General features: G+C 38.8%; 1 protein-coding gene across 3 annotated transcripts in view; it reads right to left on the minus strand.

Moving 5' to 3' along the window:
* The window catches only part of MOCOS (molybdenum cofactor sulfurase), a 210,396-nt gene that overhangs the window by 4,053 nt on the left and 182,803 nt on the right, over nucleotides 1-23,540 (minus strand). The window contains exons 10-14 of one of the 3 annotated variants that reach the window (XM_014264245.3): nucleotides 17,920-18,001; nucleotides 13,731-13,855; nucleotides 13,044-13,149; nucleotides 8,976-9,102; nucleotides 6,598-6,702 (exon numbers count right to left, since the gene is read on the minus strand). In XM_014264245.3, the coding sequence (XP_014119720.2) occupies nucleotides 6,598-6,702; nucleotides 8,976-9,102; nucleotides 13,044-13,149; nucleotides 13,731-13,855; nucleotides 17,920-18,001 (545 nt within the window). Of the gene's footprint in view, nucleotides 1-6,597; nucleotides 6,703-8,975; nucleotides 9,103-13,043; nucleotides 13,150-13,730; nucleotides 13,856-17,919; nucleotides 18,002-19,675; nucleotides 21,205-23,540 lie in introns of those variants that run through there. The other 2 variants (XM_074546568.1, XM_026791008.2) reach the window with 2 other exon arrangements.

The raw sequence follows: 23,540 nt of genomic DNA on the forward strand, positions 1-23,540 counted from the left end.
ATGACTCACTTTGTTAACAGAAATTTATTCTCCTTAGCTTATGTGAGTTTCCCTTCATTTGTTTTTTAAGAATATTCTAGTATGTTTTACAGAAAATATTCAGAAAATTAATTTTATTGTTGCTTCCACTTGTTACATGTCATCTCTGAATCCATCCTGCATAAATATTAGAAATACTTAGAATATCTCTTTGGAATATTGAGCAATATAGAAAAGAAAAACTGACTATCCACTTTGCCCACTGGCCATGCAACTCTCACAGGCACCAAAGACCTGATCTGAGTGCCTGCATTCTTATGTGAGGTCTTGATCTCAAGCAGTTGAGTGTTACAGTTGTGGGTGTGATCTGGAAATGTCACAGGAAGAGACTGGTGTGGTTCTGTGGTTTTGTTTTCCAGCAGTGGAGAATTCAGAAACATGCAAGAAAAAGATTTGTCATTGCATGATAATATTTTCCAAAGAATTAGATAATAGTTAATAAAAAAATGCGTAAAGTAGGAAAAAAAAGGAACACTGAAGACCTTGTTAAATTGATAACAGATTTTTAGACTTCAGAAAGTCTTTGCTCTTTAAATCAAGGACTTTGGAAACCTGATATTAATTTTCTTGTCTCTTCTTGCAGGTTTCAAAAAAAGGATTTTGATTTGGTAGAATACAGCCAAAATGTACAAGTAAATAAATAAACAAACTAAATACAAAATTCTATTATCCTTTTCTATTTCCTGATTACATTTACCGCCATTGTTCAGATCAATGATTCTGCTGTTGAGTGAATTACATTTAGAGCAGGTTAAAAAAACAGTAGGCAAAAGGGATTGCAATAAAGGAAAAAATAGATGACTTTAAGGGGACATATTTCACAGATTAAATATGAAGGCAGTATGTACTCCTATTCTTGCATGGTGTAATTAAATAAAGATGAAGCAATGAGGTAAAAGAGAACAGCTCTTAGTGGTGAAAGAGAGGTAAGTTTGAGACCTATCCCCAAGTAAGAGAGATGCTGTAAAGCAGAGATCTATCCAAACATGGCCTCAAACCCTGAATTTGGCTCTTTCTGCTTCATTTGTAATCCTAAACATCAATGAGGAAAATGGGCCCTAAGATATTCTTGGCTACCTCTGCTATTCCTCCATCCCACTGCATGTGACATCAGAGCACATCAGCTGGACCCCTCAGCCCTATCCTACTGTGGGCACTTTCTGGATATACCAGTGGCTGTGTTGGTGTTAATCCTTGGTGGACACAGGGCACATCCTTGTGGTCAGTGTTCTAAGGTTACTGCTGAGGAATGACTGCAGCACTGTAAGATCCCATCCCTCTAGCACAGTGACTTTGTTCAACCAATCGTGATGCTGTAATGGTGTCAGTAACTGTTTCATGTAAAATATTAAAGTACATAGTCTTATTTTTCAATTTTTGCTTTCCTCTCAGTCGTTGACAAGTTTCTCTATTGGCATAAATGACGCATTTTTCAGCCTTGTGGTTGATAAGCTGGATTCACCTCCTATACCCTAATACAAAAATGACAGTTGCCATGATTTTGGTTTTTTTAAAAAATCAGGCCATTATAAAACAAATATTGTAAAATTAATACTAGTTCATGCTACACCACATTTCACACAGGAAGGAATTTCTTAACTCATCCATGTAAATGAGCTTATTTGATGCGTGAGAAGTTTTTTATTTATATTTACTGCAGTGTCATCTTGATGTATGTTAAAATAAAACTAAAATAAATCTGGGCAGATAGTTCACTGTGAAGAACTTAATTTACCAATTTTTTGTTATTGAAAATCATTTAGCAGGATTTTTTTTTTAATTCACCTTAAAACATCTAGATTTACTTAAGAAAATGCATGTCTGAATGCATCTTTTCTTCAGGAGTTCTCAAATGCTGTTTTAATACTGGTCCTTAGTATTTTCTTTCTCTGACTGGGCATCTCAAGTCTCAGTGTTTTTCTTGGTGAGTAATGCCTAAGGGGTTTCCAAGGTGATGATACACTGATGGTGTATCATGCATATTTTAGTACTAATGCCTGTTTGGAATCACCGACCTCTTTTTTTCTTGTGAATGTTATTAAAGCCAAAATTTAGCCTGTAATTGACAGAAGCAGATTTAAGATCTTTTAAGTAAATTTCCCTGCTTTTTTCAATAATTACAAATAATGACTCAGCAAGTACTGATAACAGTAATCACACATACACCCCTGACAAGCAGCCACAAAAGCTTCATCTGCCACTTCAGCTCTCTTTCAAGAGGAAGATAAAATGCAGAAATCTTCATTTTTCTGATGAAAAATGAGGCTTTCAGATGCAGAGATTACAGCTTGCAGAGTTATTACAGTGAACCTCATAATCTCTGCCTGCTACCTTTTCCTGACTTCAAGGACATTTTATTCTGCATATAATCTCAGAACACTCTAAGAACTGGGCAGGGAGTGCAGGACCATGAGCACCATGGCTTTATCTGGCAGATGGGACCCTTCCCATCAATGTAAAATGTTACAGAGACAAAAAATGTAAAGCTTCTTGATTAGGAAAAAGTAGACCACTTCACTGCTGGGAGAAAGAGAAAAAAAAACATACATATTCTTGCCAACAGTGAATCATATGATAGTCATCACACTCACTTAAAGGAGGAGCTATGAAATGCTGTCATTCTTGCATGTTGTTTCAAGTTCATTTACTGGATCAAGAGTAATATGCTCTACTCAGAAATTCACTGACAAATACCCTGTGTACACCATCCCCTTCTGCAAGACAGAAATGTGAGGGGCTTCATCTGACAAAGGCCTGAGGTGAGATGTCTCCTAAAGAATCAGTTAACACAAACTGGAACCTGGTAGAGAAATATTTTGCTAGAATGTGTAACAAGCACATAAATCATACTGCATGCTAACACTTAGCTTTGGATGGATGAGTTCTGGATTTTACCTCTCAGCTGCCATATTCCAATAGATAAATTTACCTGTCCAGGTCTTTTCATTTGTTCATACAATAACATAAACTCCCTCTTATCCAAAGATTTGGTAGATGCAAGTATCAAAGTTGATTTTTTTAATGTAATAATGTTTTATTAGCTTTGGATTTACCAGAATGTAAAGCCTTACAAAATAGGAGAGAAGAAGTACTCACTTCTGACCTGCTGATTTTTTATATTGGAAAAAGGCAAAATTTTAAGCTGGCATAAATAAAACCCCATATTGCTCTGTTGAAAATATCTGGACTGTAGAATGCTTCCTTAAGAACTGATATTCCTTTGCTCTACCTTAACTAAATGCATTTTCCAGTTCAGTCACCGATGAGAAAAGAGAACCATATTATTTCAGAGGCCTATTAATTACAACAATCACTGTTCTCAAATGTTCCAGATATTTGAATGAAAAGCATTGCATGGTGTAAAGCCCTGTGTTACTGCGAAAATGATAATGGTGCATCAGATATGAGAGGTAATTTGCTATCCTTGCTAACATTTCACTAAGCAATCCAAAGGCATGGCATCTAATTCTGCAGGAAAAGAAGCTCTCCCAAGGCACAATGAGATATATAAAGGAGGATTAACAGGCCCCAGAAAAAAACATAAGCTTTTTAGTGTATGAAGGCATGTGCAAACATAATGGCTTTCCCTTGATGTACTGCTATTCATACATTTAGACCAGGGCAGACTGCTAATGCAATAATTCCCTTTGCTACCTTGCCAGCAAGTCCCAGCTTATAGCACTGCTGCAAATCTACCCACAGGGCTTCCACTATCATTAGTGCTAAACTGCATCTGCAAAACACCAAAGAGAGGGAGGAATGCTGTGTTATCCCTTTCCCATCCATGTGTGTTTTGTGTCAGGTGGTGAGGCATGTGAAACAGCATGTGGCCATTTGCTTAATGGAGTTATCTAGTCTTTCCTCATCTCCTGCAGTAACAGAGAGCACTCTGTCACAGGAGGAGAGCTCATCTTTCCAGTCAAGAATTACAGAAGGAATCCTTTATGAGTCTTTCTTCAGAAAGCAGAGCTCAAGTTCACTTTATAGAGGTGTTTACATTTTGTGTCAAACAATGACATAAAAGGTTTCATAAAAATCAGCTGGCAAGGCTTCAGCACCATGCTTTGCATTTATCTGGAAAGATGTAAATTGCTTGGGTGGCTAGTTACAGTAGCTGGTCCTGACTTTCAGCTGCAATCGATCTATGCAAAGGCTCCATCTTTCAATTTGAAGCACCAGGTTCTAAGAGTCTCAGAGGAATGAAGAAAAATAGGATTTTAGAAATAAATATTGAACTACCTCCTACCAGCCTTACATTATTTAGCTCATTATTGAAGTTCATTGGCAGTGCTGCTATTTGGGCTACATGTTTGATAAATTTCAATGTAATTTTTTCAGGTTGGTGTTCTTGGAAAAAACAATCTAAAATGGTAAATATTGACATGTGGGTCTGTTTTCTATCTGTAGTATCTTTAATGTTTTGGCAATCAACTTGTTACAGCAGCTTTCCAAAGACCTGGGAAACTCTCTTAAATCTTATTTTTCTGCAACAGTTTTTTTTGTATTTTGAATCAGATTATTGACAAATGGGAGCAAAAACTGCTGATTTCCTTCACTGAATCTGCATCTGATTAAAAAAAAAAAAAAGAAAATTAAGTGTTTTAGATGACTCCTTAGCAGAAAAGCACATGGTAGAGAAATGAGTCACCAAAGGATTAGCTCTGCGATTTAACACAGTCACATGAACTCGACGTTCTTTCTCTCTCCCCACTGTGAGCTGTGAAAGGTTTGGATCAGTGTCCTCTGTTAGGTCTGCTGAGCACACTAAAAACGCCACAGTCCTTCCTGGGTGCTGCTCAGAGATAATCAGCCGGTGCCTATCACCACTGGGGCAACCTGCAGAAGGAATGGGCTCGGAGATCTCCTCAGAACAGACCAGGCAAATCTACCAGCTCAAACTCTCCCTGTCAATTGTCAGCTAAGCTCACCCTCCTGCACAGCAGGGCATGCTCACATCTGCCAGCAGCGCTGAAGGCTGGGAAAAAACAAAAAAGGCTGAATGCCCGTGACTTTGCAGCGTGAATATGGGCAGAGCTGAGGCAGAGAGAGCTCTCCCCCGCGGTGATCAGCAGTGCCTGCCTCCTCTTGCAGCGCGGCTTTTATCAGGCGCCAGCTCCTTCTGGAAAGGCTGGATTGCTCCCTTTGCCTTAGTCCTGTTTGAATGAGCCACTTGGTTCCAGCAGTGCATCATGAAAATCTCTTCATAGCTGAGTTAATCAGAATGAGAGAGGAGCTCATCTTTGCTGTGGGAAACATGCAGAAGATGCTGTGCCTCTCCTGAGAATCTGCATCCTGAGTAAGGTTTTGCTGCCATTTTCTCGCTGAGTACAGAGTGCTCTTTACAGAGGTTTCAAGTCATAATCCAGTAAAACCCATATGGGCATAAAAAGTCCTCTGCATACTCCACCTCATGTGGCAGCAGGGAGCATCCCTGTCCCGAGTGTCCCAGATGCAGCAGCTGTGGCTCACCATTACTCGGAAAGTGCCCCCATCCTCAGGCTACCCACTGTGGCCAGGAGCTCATCTCACACAGGCTCATGTACTGTGGGGACCTGGAGCAGAGCCTGCTGTGCAAGCCTAAGTCACCTCAGGTCAGCGGGAAGCTGTGCCTCGACAGCTGGCCCTGCTCCCACATGGAGCCACAGGAGCTATTCACCAAGGGCAACAGCCAACGAAAAGAAAGCCCTTTGTCTGCTTAATGAGTCACTGAGATGAATCAAATTTTTTTTTTTTTTGTCCAAACATAGAATGCAGTATTTGTAACTTGTTTGTGCATTGTCTGGTTGAATGATTTTCAGCCTATTTGTTATTGTCCGTGCTGGTGCTGTGCCCCGTCTCTGGTGTTTGGCGGGTACTGGCAAAGCTCCCGGGCCCCACTGCCTGAGACACTTTAACAACAGGAGCTTAACCAACAGGAAGCAATGAATTTTGAATAAGGATTTTCAGCTAAATAAATACGTAGGAGGAGATTTGTGGAGCCTTTGGGATGCCGAACTGTCTGGTCATCATCTGAGTGCTCTCAATTCCAAGAAGCAATGCAACCTAAGGAAGCAGGATCTCAAAAAAACACCTGCATTTCTCACTTAAATTTTGGTCTCTTTCCTAAGGAATAACTCTCTACTTTGACTATATTCACATCTGCTCTGTTTTTCCTACTAATTAATTTCTCAGGGTAAGAATAAAGTTTAGTCTTACACGCCAACAGTATAAGTTCAAACACTTTCTGATTTTTCAGCCTATTTCTTTTCTTAAATACATCAGTGCATCAGCTTGTGTTTTTCAGACCAAAATAAACACTGTAAAGAAATACATATGAAATAAAAGCAAGTACAGTTAAAAATAATGCATATTAATAGACCATTTCTGAATTAAAAATGTATTAAGCATTTTATAGAAATAAACCATGCCATATCTGGGTTGTAGGTGCATCCTCTTTTTGCAGAAAAAATCCAAATGGTAACAACTTAGCTGTGAATATTCACTCAGCAGATATTTCACTACCTGTGCAATAAAGTGACTACATATTTCATTGCAGCTATTTTGAAGTACTGTACTGACCTTTCTACCTCTGGCAGCAGACAGGGACTGCAGAATTTCTTTGTTTCGTTCCCCAGACTGTTGATCAATGCAGATTATTTGACATCTGCTACATGGACCCACAACCTGAAATTTCAGTTAAAGAAAGTTCATGGCTGCTTATTAAAGCAGTACAGCATCGAACAGTACAAGTTTCTGACTATCATAATATATTAAACACATACCTTTTGCATACCTTTTCTGTGGTTTTTGAAGCTTTCATTATGTAAAAGGTCAAGTCCATTCACCTAATGTAGTAAGTCTACTTGCAAAAGTCTCAGTGAATTTTTAATTCACTTTTTTAATTTTTTTAAGGAAAACTTTCTCAGAGACAGAATCTGAGAAATACCAGACATTTACATATTTGTATTTCCTGATGGTTCCACTTATTCTGTGGGTTAGCAGGGCTGCTTGCCCAAAGAACTGAATACAAAATTAAGCCAATGCCTCAGGATTCAACCCAAGGAGGATTTTCTTGGGACTGGGAAATGCACAACATGTTTCTCATATGCATGGCACTTTTAGATACTCAGAATGTAAAATATTTAAATATACAAGTTTACCTAATCAGAAGAAATAATTCATCCTTTATTCATCTTCTATTACACATGATGTTAACATCATACATAGTTGTTCTTAAAGCTAATTGTTGTTTGAACTAAAGTATGTTTTTAGGGGGAAAAAACCCCCAACCTGCAACAAATTTCTTCTTAGAGCTTTAAAATGGAGAAGGGCAACATATTGCACTTTCACTTAACATTGCATCTCTAACTTTAGCAAAGATGTACATTACAGAAATTGTGTCTTACAATATATACCAGTATACATATTCTACTTTTGTAAAATGTGCCATAAATTTCAAATAGGGCAAATAATTTAACTGTACACTTAGAACACTTTATGTGCTGATCTGAAGTGGTATTTCAGGTTTTTGAGATGCATCTAGACTGCTCGTATAACTCTTCAGCATAATTATCAACATCAAACATCAGCTCTTTTAGAAAATTATTTTCCACAGCTCATTTTTTTTAATTAAAAGAACAAGACAGAGAAGGAAATTTTTTTTCCTGCTTTACTTTGTTCAACAGCTTCTACCATTTTTGTGGCATAAAGAAACATTAACATAATTTCTTCTGTTACTACATCAGTATCTGGAAAAGGACCTAGCAGAGATGGGAAAAGACAATGCAAGTTACATAAGCCTTTCTATTTTTGCCTTGTATTCCTAAAGTATATGCCAGAAATAGGAATGCCTTTTATTTTGCAGTTTTACAGTAACTTATCAACAGGATCCTCAGCTGAACTCCCCAATGTAACTCCAGCCTCCAACAAACTATACACCATGGATTTTGTTCTTTTTGTTCCTCATTTCTTACTTGTAGCAATTTTTCCTCAAGTTTCTGTAACTTATATTGCAACTTACTGATCAAAGTACACATAAGAAGACAGCAGATAAGCAATATTTTCCACCCTTGTTAAAAAAAGTTTTTTACAGCATACTGACTAGAAAAAAAGAGCGATGCCTATCACATCTTCTAGATTTGGCCTCAGTACTCCTGTCCTTCACACTTACATTATAATCTCTAAGAAAACAACAAATAAGCCACTTTCACAACCTAGGCAAAGCATCTTCAAATACATATTTCATATCTCTTGGCCAGACAAATTCAGCAGAACATTTAATACATGTGTGCATCATTCCCTTAGGTGTCATGTAGCTTTTACAGATTCTTTGTTAAGAGCTTTTCTTGAAAGAATGTATTTACAAACAAGGTCTGCCTCTGCAGCATTTTCCTTACAGTACCAAGGACAATTTGTTGTTAGCTATGAGGATAGCAAAAAACCCTACCAGGCTAGAATTAGAAACGTTCCTTGAGTGAAGACTAGGATAAGATGTATACAACAGAGGGCAATAGACCATGACTGTTCACTTGTGCTCATGTTCAGTCTTGGGCCATCAGTTGCTTGATTTGCAGTGACGTGAGGGTATATTTGGACTACTGTGCTAAACAGCAACAAGTATTCTCTGCTGATGTGCTGGCTAAATATGTGCTGTAAACTCTGCCTAAAAAACCCTGATTATTATTCAGTTCAGATAGATAAAGTGAAGAAATGCTATGAATTATGAAATTCAGTAGAGGTGTGGAGAAATATGGCAAAACCTCGTAAATATATTGAAGTATGTTTGTCACAGAACACATCACTTTTTTTTCCCCACACTTCATACATTTTGCCTGCACAAAGTGTACTGCCTATATTCTTTGATTCAGGAATCAAAGCCTTGTAAAAATTGGTTTGTCTCCAGGAATCGAAATGCTTTGTGATACACTGGGGCACAGCCAAGAGAGAAAAGGTCTCACCTGGAATTGCAGAGCACCTATTGAAATCTCAACCCACTCCTCCTCTTCAAAGGACTCTGGTGCACTGATGACAACGTTGGCACGGAAACGCCGGATCAATTCCTCTATTTCCAATGGCTCCTTCAATCTGTCTCACAGAGTTGACAAAGCAAAACAAAAATTAAAATTATTAACTAATTTTGCACTAGATGTTTGTGCTGTAAGACTCCGGTGGTTCATGTCATTAGCAAACACTTCTCTAGAATAACCCGGACCAAGTTTTATTACAAAGGCTATGGGAATGGCACAAGGTACTCAACTAAAGTTTGTAACCTCTCAACCATAATATATAACCCTCTAGGTGGCTTCTTCAGAAGTGTAATCTGGAACTATAGGTATGAAAACATGTAGAGAGGTGATTGTGAACCATGCATATGAGAAAATTCCCAAATTGTTATCATATGTAAGGCTAATGGTAGCAAGTGAAAAGATCTTTTTAGTTAGTAATCATTGGATTTGTTAAATATTGCAAAAATAGAAGCTTCTAGAATCAAAGGCAAATAAAATTTTATTCTGCACATGCTACAATGTCAGAAGGGACAAAACCAGTAGTTGCTGAAGGTGAAAAAGGCCAGTAAAATAATTTTATGAGAGATATATCCCTCATATTATTATTATTTGCCTTTGGGAGGCAGCAGATTGCACCAAACGATAGGTGTTTTAAAAAAAATTAATCTCTGTGTGGTGATATCTCCCCCTCTTTACAAGCATTTGAGCTGCCAGAGTGTAGATTTGTGTCAGTGTGGAGAATGTATATGAGACGGAAAGAAGAGCAGACTGCATACAAATATCAGAAATCTTGCAATCTTGCTGCATCTTTGAATTGCCATTCTTCACTCCTCTTCTAAAGGAGAACTTGAACAGTAGCAGAAAAAAAAAAAGTGTAAAAAAAAAAAAAAGTGCTCTCTCAGTGCCACAGTTAGTGGAGAAGAAACTTCTTTTTGCATTAGCTGTTAAGGACATGAACCATTTTTGATACTCCATAAACTGTGCTCTGACAACTTAGGGATATGACATCCTACAGCAGAGGCAGAAATCTGGGTAAGCAATGAAGAAAGGTATTTCTGTTCCAAAAGAAAAAAAATGAAGAAAAAAGTAAGGGCATACAGTTTAAAATGTATTTTAGTTACAGAAAAAACATGCAAAATCAAAGTACAGGGAAAACTTCACATCAAGCAGTCTTGGCAGAGGTGGCCTGTTAGGTGAAAAAAAAAGGGCTTGGTTTTATTTTAAAAAGTCTGGATGATCTTCTCTAGCAGACAAATCTGCGTGAGGATAATGTGCCCATGCCGACTTTCAGTCAAACCACAGAAGCCCAGCTCCACTAAACCTCAGTGTTCACAAGGGCTCCAGCAGCCTGGGGGTAGAAGGTGGGATGAGAAGCTGCAAGGCTACAGGATTTCCCTCAAGCTCCCACAGTTAATCCCATGGCTGAGACACAATTTGTAATGAATGCAGGGGGTGGGAGCCAACAGGAAGCGTAGATTATGCCAGTGCTCATACAAACAAGAAGGAAAATAGCAGTTACTTGTGAACACATTCAATTATGCTGCTGTGCTTCCCAGCTTTGCTGTGGGCTCTTGGAGTTTGGCTGCAGTGGAGCCTCTAGTTTTGACTGTGTTTTGCAAAATCTAAGTGCCTGACACCCCAGCCTGCACTGGGGGCATCAAAAGCCCAGTAACCTCAGAGCTGGGCCTGCAGTGTCCTGAGACAGCTGCTTAAAAAACTTCAAGCTTCTGCTTATCTACCCCTTGCTGCTGAACTCAAAGACTGCAACGCCCCTACCCCGACCTCTCTGCCTTCAACCTGCTCGGGCTCACATCCAGAATACCTCACCTCTCTTGCACCTCCCCCAGCCCTCAGAAATGCTTGTAATTACTTGGCAACATGTATCTGAGTAAATTTCCATTATTTCTTCTCCCACAAAACATGCATTTGTTTATTTAGCGGCAGGTACCTTCACCCTGCAAATCCTAACATGGACCTGCTTTGAACATGAGTGTAATGTGCCAAAGCCAGCCTAGGCGCTTTGGATTTTCACAGCAGTGGGTTCTGCAAGAATGCATTGCCTATATTTAACAGGCAAACTTGAAAATTAATATTTATATCCTCAGGGTTACAGTTCTAACAAGAACATTTGAGCATTAGGCCAGGCCATAGGGATTTGCATGGAGGTATCCTGTAATGGAAACAGCAGAGAGACAAATGTCTGCAGGTACATGTAGCCCTCCAACAGTACACTGGATTCTGATTTTGAATTGAATTGCTGTTTCTGTTTTAGATCACCTCCAAAATGCCAAGTGCAAACTGAAGACTAGTTTTTACTTATGGAAGACACAAAGTGAAATTTAAAAAAATTAATTGAAAATTGAAATTGTTTTGCAAAATTTAGCAGGTTTCATTTAAGCAAAACCAAACTCAAATGCCAAGAAGCTAAATAATACTTTTAAAAACCCTCCAATATTTAATAAAGACCCAGAAGTGCAGCTCTTAAAAGTACATTGGATAGTTCAATATTTGGAAAGTCCATACTCCATGATTTAGTAACAGTGCAGAATGAGGATGCTGTATATCTGAATTTATTTCTTCATTACCCAGGAAAAGCACTGCATGGCAAAAATGCATGGAAGGGAGGACACTTCCAACTCAGGCTGCAGAGTGGGAAGCCAGATGCTTCTCAGTCACCATTGCAGCTCTGGTCACATCTGGAGCTTCCTTTGAGGAAATGGGGATTACAAGTCTAGTTGTGCTGGAAGATATTAGGTGTAAAATCAGTGATTGATCTGATGTTGAATGTCTTACTGAAGTTCATTTTTCTCCTTTGTCCTCACTTGCTACTTCTTACTCTTCATCTTTGTACTCAAATCCCATATCTGGAAGGTTCCTCACTGAGTCTTATCATGGAAAAAGCCCATCCTGAGTAAGGGATGTCTGCAAGAAGTGCCCTCCCAAGGAGATGCAACCTAGCCAGTCAAGCCTCACAAGAAGACATTGTCACTGAGAAAGGGTAGTCAAAACACTGAGAGATGGACTGCTTCAAACCTTTTCTACAATAATTTCCCATGATATTCTAAAATTGCCCAGTAGTCTGCTCCTGAAGAAGGAAAATCCTCAGACAATGCAAGCCCCAGTGGTCTTGGCGATGCTTCGTTCAGTCAGTGGATTTAAATCCTGAAGCTATATATATATCCTCCTGCAGATATGTATACAGATACATATATTCTTCTTCTATTCAAAGCAGGAATTTTCAATGCAGGGGATGTGTTTGGTGGGTGACTAAGAGAAGAAGATAACTCCAGGAAGAAGCAAAAGTTTTAAGAGACAGGAAAAGAGGGTTCAGATACAAATGCTGGGATTGTGAGATGCACAGTCATAATGCAGGACTTGAGGGAAGATTTCTTGTGGAATTTGAACCTTTCCTAGTTATAGTCAAGAAACAAAAATTTTCTGTAGTCAGTATATGAAAATTTTTTTGGTAATGGGTTTGTAAATTTTGAATTATGGACTGGCTCAGTGCTTTATTTCCTGCTTCTATCTCCCACTTTTGTATAAGTAAAGCCAAATTAAATTAAGAAATAAAATTATTCCAGTCCTGAAAATACTTTCAAAGTATTTCTGTTGTGCATATTTACTCTAAATCTTAACAGTTCCCATGGGAGAGAAATAGTTCAGCCAGACTTTATATTTTTACCTGCCAGACAATTTACGTTGAGAAAACCTCTTTATCCTTGTTCTTCTGACAAACAGAAGTTGGCTGGTTCTCAGTATCCTTTCACCAAATCATTTGTCAAAAATTTCATTTAAATTTTCCTAAAGATGACTGGTAGACAGATGATGCTCATGCATTTAATCCAAATTTTCAAAAATCATAAAATAATTAGTAGTTATAGCAGTTTAGTAGCTGTACATTTTTGAATGTAGGAAAGTAACTATCTCTACATTTCCACATAAACCGCCTATATTGGCATCTTATGCAAGATTCTGGAATGAAAGATCACCAAGAGTCATTTGGAGGCAGAAGCATCTTACCTTGCAGAAATGTGTTCTTTCAGCTGCAGAATGCTTGCTACATTTATCAGGAGGTATTGTGCTTCATTCACAAGAGACAGTGAGATGTTTGTAGCAGATGACGGACCTAAAAAAAATAAAAATCAATCCAACATTCTAAAATCATCATAAAAATTAGTAATTTCACCTCATCTTTCTTTGACTTTTTACTCATTCTCATTGCTAGTTTATTAATTCGGTTCCAGGCACTAAGGAAATATTCCAAGCATGCCCTCCAACCTGCAAATGGTTATGATGCAATGCAGTTAGAAACTGAGATAGACGTGAGATTTTACCAAATTTGTAAAATAGTTTACAAGAGCAATATCTATACATTTTCAATACTCTTTCAATTATTTTTGTAATGAAATTTAATCTCTGAATAAATTATTTGATTCTTTACAATCATTTTTCTAAATGGTCTCTTTGTGTTTGCCGGCAAAATCATGGCCATGATAATAACTTCCCCCCAATACTGGTTCCTCTGTACATTTTCACCAAATTTAACAAATAGAAGGGCATCAAAAAGTCAATTTGGGTATAACACAACGACTAGATCTATACTGGATAACTCTTTCAGCCTTTATCATACCTGTACATTCAGTGTGAAGTCCATAAGTCTGATTCTAGCATAAGGAATCACAAATATTTTTAAGGATGACAACATACCTTTTGTATTTTTCTGATGTGACTTGCTTTTCATGTCTGAACTTTGTCTTATCAAGCGACAAGGACGACCAAGAAACGCAGAGAGCCAGCCAGCAATTCTTTCTCCACAGTCATATGTTTTTACTCTATTACAAGAAGGAAGGAAGTTAAAATTTGATTTGCCAAACATTAATTTGCAAAACAGAAGTCAAATTGTGAAGATGTTTATTCTGCTTCCTTCAATACGAAGTAGAGAATCCATACTGTCTGATGAATATCTGATGTGAAGATCTGCATGACTCTAATTCCTCATTTCTTCAAGTTTACTCCTTTCCTCTTTAAATTGACTTTCACAAGATCTAATTTAGTTTAGTATGGAAAATTACTATAGAATAAAGATTAATCATAATACTGAAGACACTGACTCTGAAATACAATAAGTGGTTGCCCATATAACATTATTACAATACAGTATTATGAAATAGTCACACTCTGGTCTGTATTTTTTGCTAAAAACAGAGAGGAATGATTTGAGTTCAGTTTAAGACTGCTTTGCTGTGTGTAATTTTTAATGATCCCATCAGGTACAATGATGCAACCTCTCCAATTTAAATAATGTTTGTCCTAACATGTTTGTCCTCCACTAACAGAGGCCAAGCATCTCTCTAAAGATGACTTCCATTACTTGTGAAATGTCTAGTGAGTTATGCAAGCTGGCAATAGAATTGCCTTCTTTACCTGGATGTAGTCTCTCCTAGAGGGACTTTGAAATCATCTCTCTCAATCCAAGAAGGACACTGATGCTGTTTGACATTAGGTTCCTCAGCCCTGAGTAAACTTAATGTCATTTAAATCTCCCAGACATCTCGTTTAAATCAGTTGTCTGGTTTTCACTCACAGATAATGAAAAGAAGTAAGTAGTTCCCATCTATATTAGACCTCAGGACAGGATGACCCTCACTGTGGGAATGTTCAACTCTCTACTGAACCCATAAGGAAATTTGACTTATACCTAACTTTAAATATAAGAGGAATGTGACTTCCTATGCTGACCTAGGAAACATACCTATAGCAAGGAAAGTGAAGTAGTTGTGTTCCTATTCTCACCCTGATGTCTATCCAGCCTAAGCAGTTGATCTGCATGGAAACCATCTGCTTTGTGAAACAAGAAAACAGCTACTCACAGCAAAAGGTGCTAAACCCCAGGATTGAGAGGAAATTGGCTTGGCTTTACAAACTGCTCTGTTGTGTTCAACTGAACTTCACAGGTACAAAGCCAGCAGAAGTGAAACCAAGGAGATTTTATAATTCTGCATGGATCTGGTATCTCTTCAGTGCTTATTCTGACTTTTGAATTATGGTGCAGCTCTGCATCTCTCTCCCCACTCAGAGTGGACAGATGTCAACCAGAGCTGCATCTAGCCAGTGATGCCCTAGAACTGGAATGGTATTCTGGTATGAGTATGAGATGCAGGCACCGTGTCAAGAAAGAGGCCAAAAGGTGAGTGTCCACATGAGATTTCACAGTCTGAACTATGTTAGGCAGAAGGCTGTTAATGAGAACACATGACTCTTCCATGGTAACAGTGCAGGTGAAACAAATTCCTCCAATATTTTTTTCCACCTTCACAGAGGTTCTAGGGGTGTTTAAAATCTCTCTTGAGCCAATTGCCTCTCGCAGTGTGTTGGAAATTAATACTGTATAAATCAGGAAGAAAGTTTTGCCCTCTCTGTATACACTTACTGTTTTGAATCATAGTGGCTGAGTTAGAGACTCACACCATCCTTCATATTTCATCAAATGCCACTGTGTAGTTTTTGTACTCCAAATCACGTGTTTTCAAATTGCTTTCCCTTGTCAGACCATTTTCTGAGCAAGTACCATCATCTCTTCAAGGTCTTAGTCAAAGTCATTCTGTTGTAGCTCAATTCTACTTGTTTTCTGCTTGTGTTTATTTTTGCGGAGTATAACTTTACATCTGTCAGCATTACATTTCATTTGGCACATGTCAGGCAATTTATAAAAGAGAGCCTATTTCTCTCTTATTTCACTTGCTGTTTGCCTTGAGTTTCCCACTCATCTTTCTATTATGTCATTTAGCTTCAGTGCATTACAACTGGTCCCTCTAGCAGGGTAATTTACAGAACAAGAAACAAGGACAGATGAAGTCTGAATATTGATCCCATGGGATATAATACAACAGGCTCAGTTCACCTTGTTCTTAACTACACCTTTGTCTTCTACCACTGCTACACTTCCCTTGATCTCTTTGATTTTGCAACCTGTCAAAGAGGAGGTTGTGTCCCTCCTTATTTCAGTAGAGCAGCAACCTTGAGCATTTAGGGTCCTCTTCAGCATCAATCCTGTCAACATTGCTTCTACTTTCATCATTTATGTCACTGGTAGACATTGTACCAGAAAGCCAGGTCCCTCTGAAGTGAGCAGCCCCCTCTGGGATGAAGGCTAACGCTGATGAATTGCTTCAGAAGGGAAATTTGGGCTCATTAAACTTCCACGGCTGCTGCAAAATTAAACTTCCTCACATGACTGCTTGCAGATTCTACATCATGTACTTTTCTCAGTTATCTCAGTCTAAATTCAGAATAAGCCAACAGAACTGGATGAAATAACAGCATCAGAGAACAGAACTAATAAATAGAAAATACATTCACTAGGCATTTCCTTCTAATAACAGCCTTTTAACAAAGACTTTTGGCCCCACTGCTCACCTTAAACATGTTGCAGAAAGGACCCCTGACCACAAATCACCTCCTGTCCTCTTGCAAAGCACTGTTTTTCTCATTATTTTTGGCCCTGGAGGCTCCTCTGCTGAAACACTGGAAACGGGCATAAATGGCTATTGGGTCTCTGAGCAGTTTCAGAGCCTCATCAATGTTGTTCAACTCATCTTGCTTTACTTCTTTTGTTTATTTGCTAGTCACAGTCCACTCCCTGCAAATTTTTTTCACAACCCCCTTCTTGTTCATTCTCTTTCCTTCCTTCACAGAACTCTAAGAAAGTTTCCCATGAAAACTTCCAATTTGATACAATAAAAATGACATAGTCAGTAACATGAAAGAGAAGCTACAATAAACAGTATGGAAACAAATTTTATGCACACAGAGAGAAAGATAACTCAGGCTTTTTTATAGCCTGTAATAGATGGGCTTACCATGGGGAGGCTAGGGATGAGTCAACACTAAGGGAAGTGGGACAGATGGTTAAAACAAATGACTCTTGGGTGGGTTCCACTACCTGAGGAAAATACACTTCTGAGGAAAAGATCCTCTTTATCATCTGAATAGCTAGTAGAAAAGAAGGAGAAGATAATTTTCTGCATGGCTCCATGGGGAAATTGCCAGGTCTTTTGCTGGTTTGTTTATGTGTTACTCAGAGAAGCAAATGTAGAGGGCTACAAAAAATTAGTATACCTTGGTGAAAGGAAGACATAAATCTTTAAGTGCCTCTTTTAGTTGGACTTACCAAGAGACTCATTGAAAAGAAACACAGTAGATAATGCAAATGTACTTTAGGAAGGCACTTGATACACTGCCACTCAGAAAACTTAATGAGACTGCAGGAAGTTCTTAGAAAATATGATGAATAAACACTTAAGTTTATGGATAGGAAATAATTTTATTCCTAATGTTATATTCACTGAAGTGGTATGTCTACTGATTAGAATTAATGTTATTTAACTTACGTACCTGCAGTCAAGATTGTTAAGGGGACACTGAACAACATGGGTGGTCAAAACAAAATTAAAAAGGATTGCAAATATGGAAAGCTGTTTATAACTTTAGAAGGTTCTAGCAGTTTTAAATCCATGTGGTATGAAATGGGCAAAGCTGCTAACACCATCACTATTAAATGTGAGAACTGAATTCACGTCCTTCTGAGAGGTAACTGGGGACACCTCCTTTTCTCATGCTTGGAGCAAGTAAATAAAAAGATCTCACAAAGTCAGTTAACTGTACTGTCCTTCCTCTCCTTTTTTCATGTCTCAAAATTTTTTACTATTTTCTATCAGACATGTTGGGCATCCCAACTTACTTATTTAAATAGGACCACTCTCCTTGTTCACTAATCATTCATTGCTTTCCACCATTTTTTCAAGGACTTCAGTCTGCGTGTACATTCTGTCTATGTTCACATCCTGAGTGCCACTACAGTAATTTTCAGCTTCAGTACCTCTCTGCTCTCCCTTACCTGTGTGAACAGACCTTACTCTCACAGGTCACAGCCTCTTTTCCAGTATTGTCTTCTAGTGGTACACATATTGGGTCCATGCCTAGGTGGGAAGACAGAAAGTCATATTTAAATAAAAAAAAATGAAGAATGATAGGAACATGAAAAAAGTTGCTATTTTTGCTCCTTTGCACAGTCACAGCAGCTTCACTAACAGCAAATTTAAAAAAAAAAAATCCTTTTTCTTTTTGCTAGAATTATATTCTCTGCCGGCAGGTGGCTCCAAATGATAAAACAAAGTGCAAAGGCTGCAGATGACCTTGGTACTCAAAGCATATTTAAAAAATACACAATTTCAGCTTTGAGTAATTTCCTTCTCTGTTTATCTCAGGCAGCAAAACTGGCACGGAATTATGGCCTCAGTCACGGTTTCTGTTGAAAGGATGGTTCCTCTGACAAGTCAGGAGATGATGTTAAACACTATCATGTTGGAGTAGAGGGATTGAGTGATCTGAAAGATGAAAGATGGAGGAGGAGGGGAAGAAAAAAAGAGGCCCAGTCTTTTCAAAAAAGAAATATACTGTGAGACAAAACTATGATAATTTAAAGACAAGACAAAATGTATGGAAAACTGCAAATGAGACAATAATTCCCATCTATTCATCTCCAAGTTTAAACCAGCTGAGGATTCCCTGGTAATGATCCATTTTAATTTCACCCACATCTTTCTCATCTTGAACAGAATGAGCCAAAGACACGGAAAGAATACTGTAGTTTGCTAGAACCAAAAAGAAAAGCTGTACTACTTTTCTTTCTGTTAATTGAAAACAATAATCTTAAATGAAGAACAAAGTGTTTTACTGTGCGACTGCAATAAATCCTGCTTTTCTATTACACTGCAACATTGCAACATATATTAACCAAAACTTTGACACCCTCCCCACCATTTCCCAGAATTATAACTACATATTTTTATATTATACAACATTGTAAAACAAAAAAAAAAATCATGCTCTACCAGCTCTGTGATATGGTGAAATCAAGTTGGCTTATTTTCTTCTGCAGAGTAATAAAATGTAGTTCAGATTCATTGTAACACCACTATCAGTTCTGTTTCATGCATGTTTTACAAAACAGAAAGTGGTGTACCTCTTCTTTGGTTAATATGTCATAAGTGAAGATAGAGGGGGAAAAGTTGGGTTCACTTAAGAAAATAATACAGGTAAAAATGTTTTGAACTACCCTGTAACAACCTGAAAAAAAGCCAATGTTACTATCTTATCAACTAGAACTCTTGGGCTTTGAAACAATTAAACATTAGTATCATTCCTTCTGGAAAAGATGAGTTTGAAATATTTCATCCTGCAGCACTCTTAACTGTTACATCTTTCAAATACTTCCTAAGAAAGGCATACTCACAAAATTTCTTAAAATAGAATTTCAGGGCTTTAAAAAGGCTTTTACATACCAGCAAGTGTATCACATTTTTATTGAACAGTACACATTTTACAGTGATGTTTAGGTCAGTTAAACATTGTTAATTACAATTTTATTCTGTCTTTAGGGCAAAAAAAATAAAACAGAGTATTGCCAGTTACTAAAGTGCAAAAGCTGTCATTCTCCATGGTAATTTGCTTGATAATAAAATTCACAGATGTGCTCACAGTATTAATATAAAAAAATCTTATCGTTATAGCTCCTATTTTCAGTCAATGGAAAAATTAGAGATCTGTTATTTCAATAGACTGAAATATAAACCATTCATGTATATTCTTTCATCAGTGTATGCACTTAATTCCCATTATTTTTATTGGCAGTAACACATGACTATTTGAAGGCACAATAAACTCCATAAAGTGCAATTAGCTGCTCAGTTTTGCTAGCATCTTTCTACTCCAATATTTTAAGATGCATCCTCAACACTCAGAATTTCTCCCACTGCGCAGTGACAAGCTAATGCTCAACTTGCCAGATTAATGCTGATTGTTAGCTAAAATGGAAAAAGAGAAATTAGTCTTTTCCAGAAATATATTCTCAGCTGAATTCTGTTTGGCTACACATTTGTGTAGGTCAGGAACAAGTGCAATGTAATCTGTGCTCCCACGTATTTGATGGAGGAGGACACTGAGATTTCCCTTGATTCTCACTCCAGTAATAGGGTTTCTGGAAATGAAGGCACTTGCTCCTGCCTACCTTTCAGTTACTGGGAGCCAAACCTCTAATAACTTCATTCAAGACACATGAAATTCTTTCCATGAAGTCTGATTTGGAGTTAGGTACACTGATTTTCTCAAAGTGGGTTCTGTGATAGCAAGGCTTTGTTACATTCTGAACAGTAAACAAAATAGGGAATGCCTGTTACAACCGCATTGCCTAAGAAAATAATTCTGAAAAAATTAATAAATGCAGTTTCTCAAAATTAAAATCTCATTCCCTCTGAGGAAGAAAAGTACAGCCAGTGAGAGAGCACACACAAGCCCTTCCTCTCCCTCTGCTTTCACTTAACCCCTTTGTCAGAGATCCAGGAAACACCTGGAGCTCCCCAGCTGCCATGCAAGCTAACTAATTTTGCAGGCATGCCAGGCAAAGATCCTAAGCCTTCAGGCAGCTTTGGGCTAGTGCAGAGCCCCACTCTGCCATCCTTGCTGCCCACAGTGAATGGGTGGCACATCTGGGTTGGTCAGACAGCAAGTTCTGCCCTTCCACAGCTGGGGCTACAGAGACACCCAACATGCAGGGGTTAAAGAACAACCCTGAAAGGGTGTCTCAGCACAGGGAATTCAGCAAAAGGTGTTAAAGTAGTTACAGTCACACTAAATCATGCTGACAAATTTTTCTTGGACAGAGAATATTAAGCCACATTGAAATAAAATAGCCATAAACAAATTTTCTGCTAATGAAAAGTTCTAGAGGGAGAGGAACACGTGTGCCGGAGGGGAAGAGAGAACAGACTCATTATGTTTTAAGAGTGGCACAGATAAAGCATTCACCATAATCTAACAGTGTAACAGCAAAACGCACTTAAAAACCGCTGTATACTCCAGCTATGCGGGATCCAGCTCACTCGGCTTCAGGCACTTACCAGAGCCCCTATTCCAGGAGCACGCTTGCCTTAGGCTCTCTCTTTTGGAGAGAGCCCCTCCAGCCAGCAAAGCTTGCCCGGGGCAGAGGTGTGAGCCACAGGCTGTGCTCCCAACAGGAAAAGCGCGGAGAGCAGCGGGGCTGGCAGGGAAAGCACCGCGGGTACGGCTCCTTGCAGAGGCAGGCAGCTGGACTGTGCTGTCACCGTCACCTGCAGCGCTGGGCCTGCACAGTCACCAAAGCAAGGGCATGGCAGAAATGGAGAGAACAGAGAAACTCAGCACAGGGACTGTGAGGGCAGGGGGAGAAGAGATGGAGGGAACAAAGCTCAGCTTGGAAAGATGCATGCGGCTGTGGCTGAGCAAAGGCGGTTTGGGTGGGTGGCCTTCCATGTGGACGAAGGAGCAAAGCAGGAGGAGACCTGGAGGCAGCTGTCAGTCACCAGGCCAAGAGCTACGGATCTGAAATAGCATCGGCCACCAACACAGGCAGCTAAGGTTCTGAGCTTCAGAATAATCAGCTTGGCTCAAGTGGGTTCCACTGCTCCCCACCACATGTATCTCTGCTCACAGGCTGAGCTTCACAACAACCAGTCTGGCCCAAGTGAGTTCCAGTGATCCCCACCCCATGGATCACTGCTGAACTTCAGAACAACCAGCCTGGCTCTAGTGGGTTCCACTGCTCCCCATCACATGGATCACTGCTCACTGGCAGCATTCAGCTTCAGGCCCCACGTTTGCAACCAACTACAGACAGGCTGGAGGTGTGGTGACAAAAGCAGCAGGGATTAACATGGGATTTGTGAGGAAAGAGTCAATTTATTAAATTAAATTTGTCTGCCATGAAATTATTTAAGTGGAAGACATAACACTGACCTATGTTTGTGAAGGGATAAAAGATAAAGATTAAAAATTTAACACCAACAAACAAATAATGGATTTAGACTGCAGGTAAGAAGAAAGAAAACCTTATAAATATTGGAACAACTTCCTACAGTTTTATGTGCTCAGCCTTATCCTGCTGGTTTGTGTGTGCTCCCATCATTGTGCCATCTGAGGAGCAGTAAGCTCTGGAATAGACTCCCCAAGGAAAAGACTCCCATTATCTCACTGTCAAGAATTTAAAAAAAATGCCACAGGTTGCAAGACCAACCAGCAGGACTACTAGAAAAGAGGCCCCAGATCACCTCATGGGCTAGGACTTTGGCAGCTAGAGTCATTATACAAAGAATAAAATGACTCCATTCTTACACACTGGCTGTACCAAAGCAGGCTGTAAATAAATGGCAATGACATTGCCATTAGAGCACACTGATCAATTACTTTTGGGTAGAAAAATGATCGATGGACTTGGACAATCACTTCTGTGGGGAAATGGTTCTAACTTTCATAGGAAGGAAAGGCAAATGACAGTGAAAATGTAGAATTTAAAGGCAAATTTCACCCCAGCACTAACTGTGGCAAGAGACTGTAAATCTCAGTGTGAAATGGGTGGCTCGACTGTCATTTTTGTCTGGGAAAACTTCCTCCTGACTCCCTGAAGTATGACAGGTGTTACTGACAGGTGTTATTGACAGGTGAACATACTAATGGCTAGGCACTTGTCTGAACGAGTGCTAGTAAGGAAAAAAAATGAAGAACAGACTCAGAATGGTCAGAAAGGAAGTGAGATGGTAAGGAAACAAATCTCTAGAAATAATTAGTTCTGAAGCACTTGATAATTTAAAAGTTGTGGGAGATGGCTGTCTGTGCAAGTCTACTACAGAAATTTGAGGTGCAAGGTGTTCCATGTAGAATTGAAATTAATTAATGACAGATTTTCAAGGAAATAGTGCCAAGGAAAGAGAGGAAAGCAGCAGTGTATGTGTCAGTGAGCAAGTCTGGGATCCCTAAGAAGAGACTAGTTTGTGTTTGGGATTGGAAACAGAAAATAGCAAAGAGAAAATTAGTGGAAGTATCAAAATGTACATTTGAGAAACCTATTTCAGAGAAAACGAATCAACAGGTCATATTTAATTCTATGGAGAGTGCTCAGACAGTTGGAGATTACGGCAACCTTAATGTACACACAGAAAGGAGACTGTGGTTACAGATCCTCTCATATGGCTTTCTAAAAAAGGGTGAAAAATCTGAAGATAGGTTCCCTTGTTTTGCTCTGGCTGCTGAAAATGTGGGCATGTGTGTTACTAGTGGTTAAGACATTATTGGCTGAGTAAATGTGGGACCCCAGGGAAATGATGTACACCATTCAGACACAAGCAAACTCAGCATTAGTAATGACTTCTGTCAATTCAAACCTGTTCCAGTGTTCAGAGGCAAAGGCACTGTTATGAAAATAAATTATTTTCACCCCTCAGTAGTAAAGGGCTTTCTGTAACACTTTACATATTTTTTTCATTTTTTCCCCCCTCAGCAGTGAATAAAAAGGATTTTGATAATTCCCAGGAAGCTCAAACATCATAAAATATTTGCCTGCTAGTGAAAGTATTTAATTGAGTTAAATAATGTCTGGTCCTTATTTTAATTCATACTAATTTCCACTGAAGACTTTACCCCTCTAAT

This window comes from Zonotrichia albicollis, chromosome 1 (genome assembly GCF_047830755.1).
Source record: "Zonotrichia albicollis isolate bZonAlb1 chromosome 1, bZonAlb1.hap1, whole genome shotgun sequence".
NCBI lineage: Eukaryota > Metazoa > Chordata > Aves > Passeriformes > Passerellidae > Zonotrichia > Zonotrichia albicollis.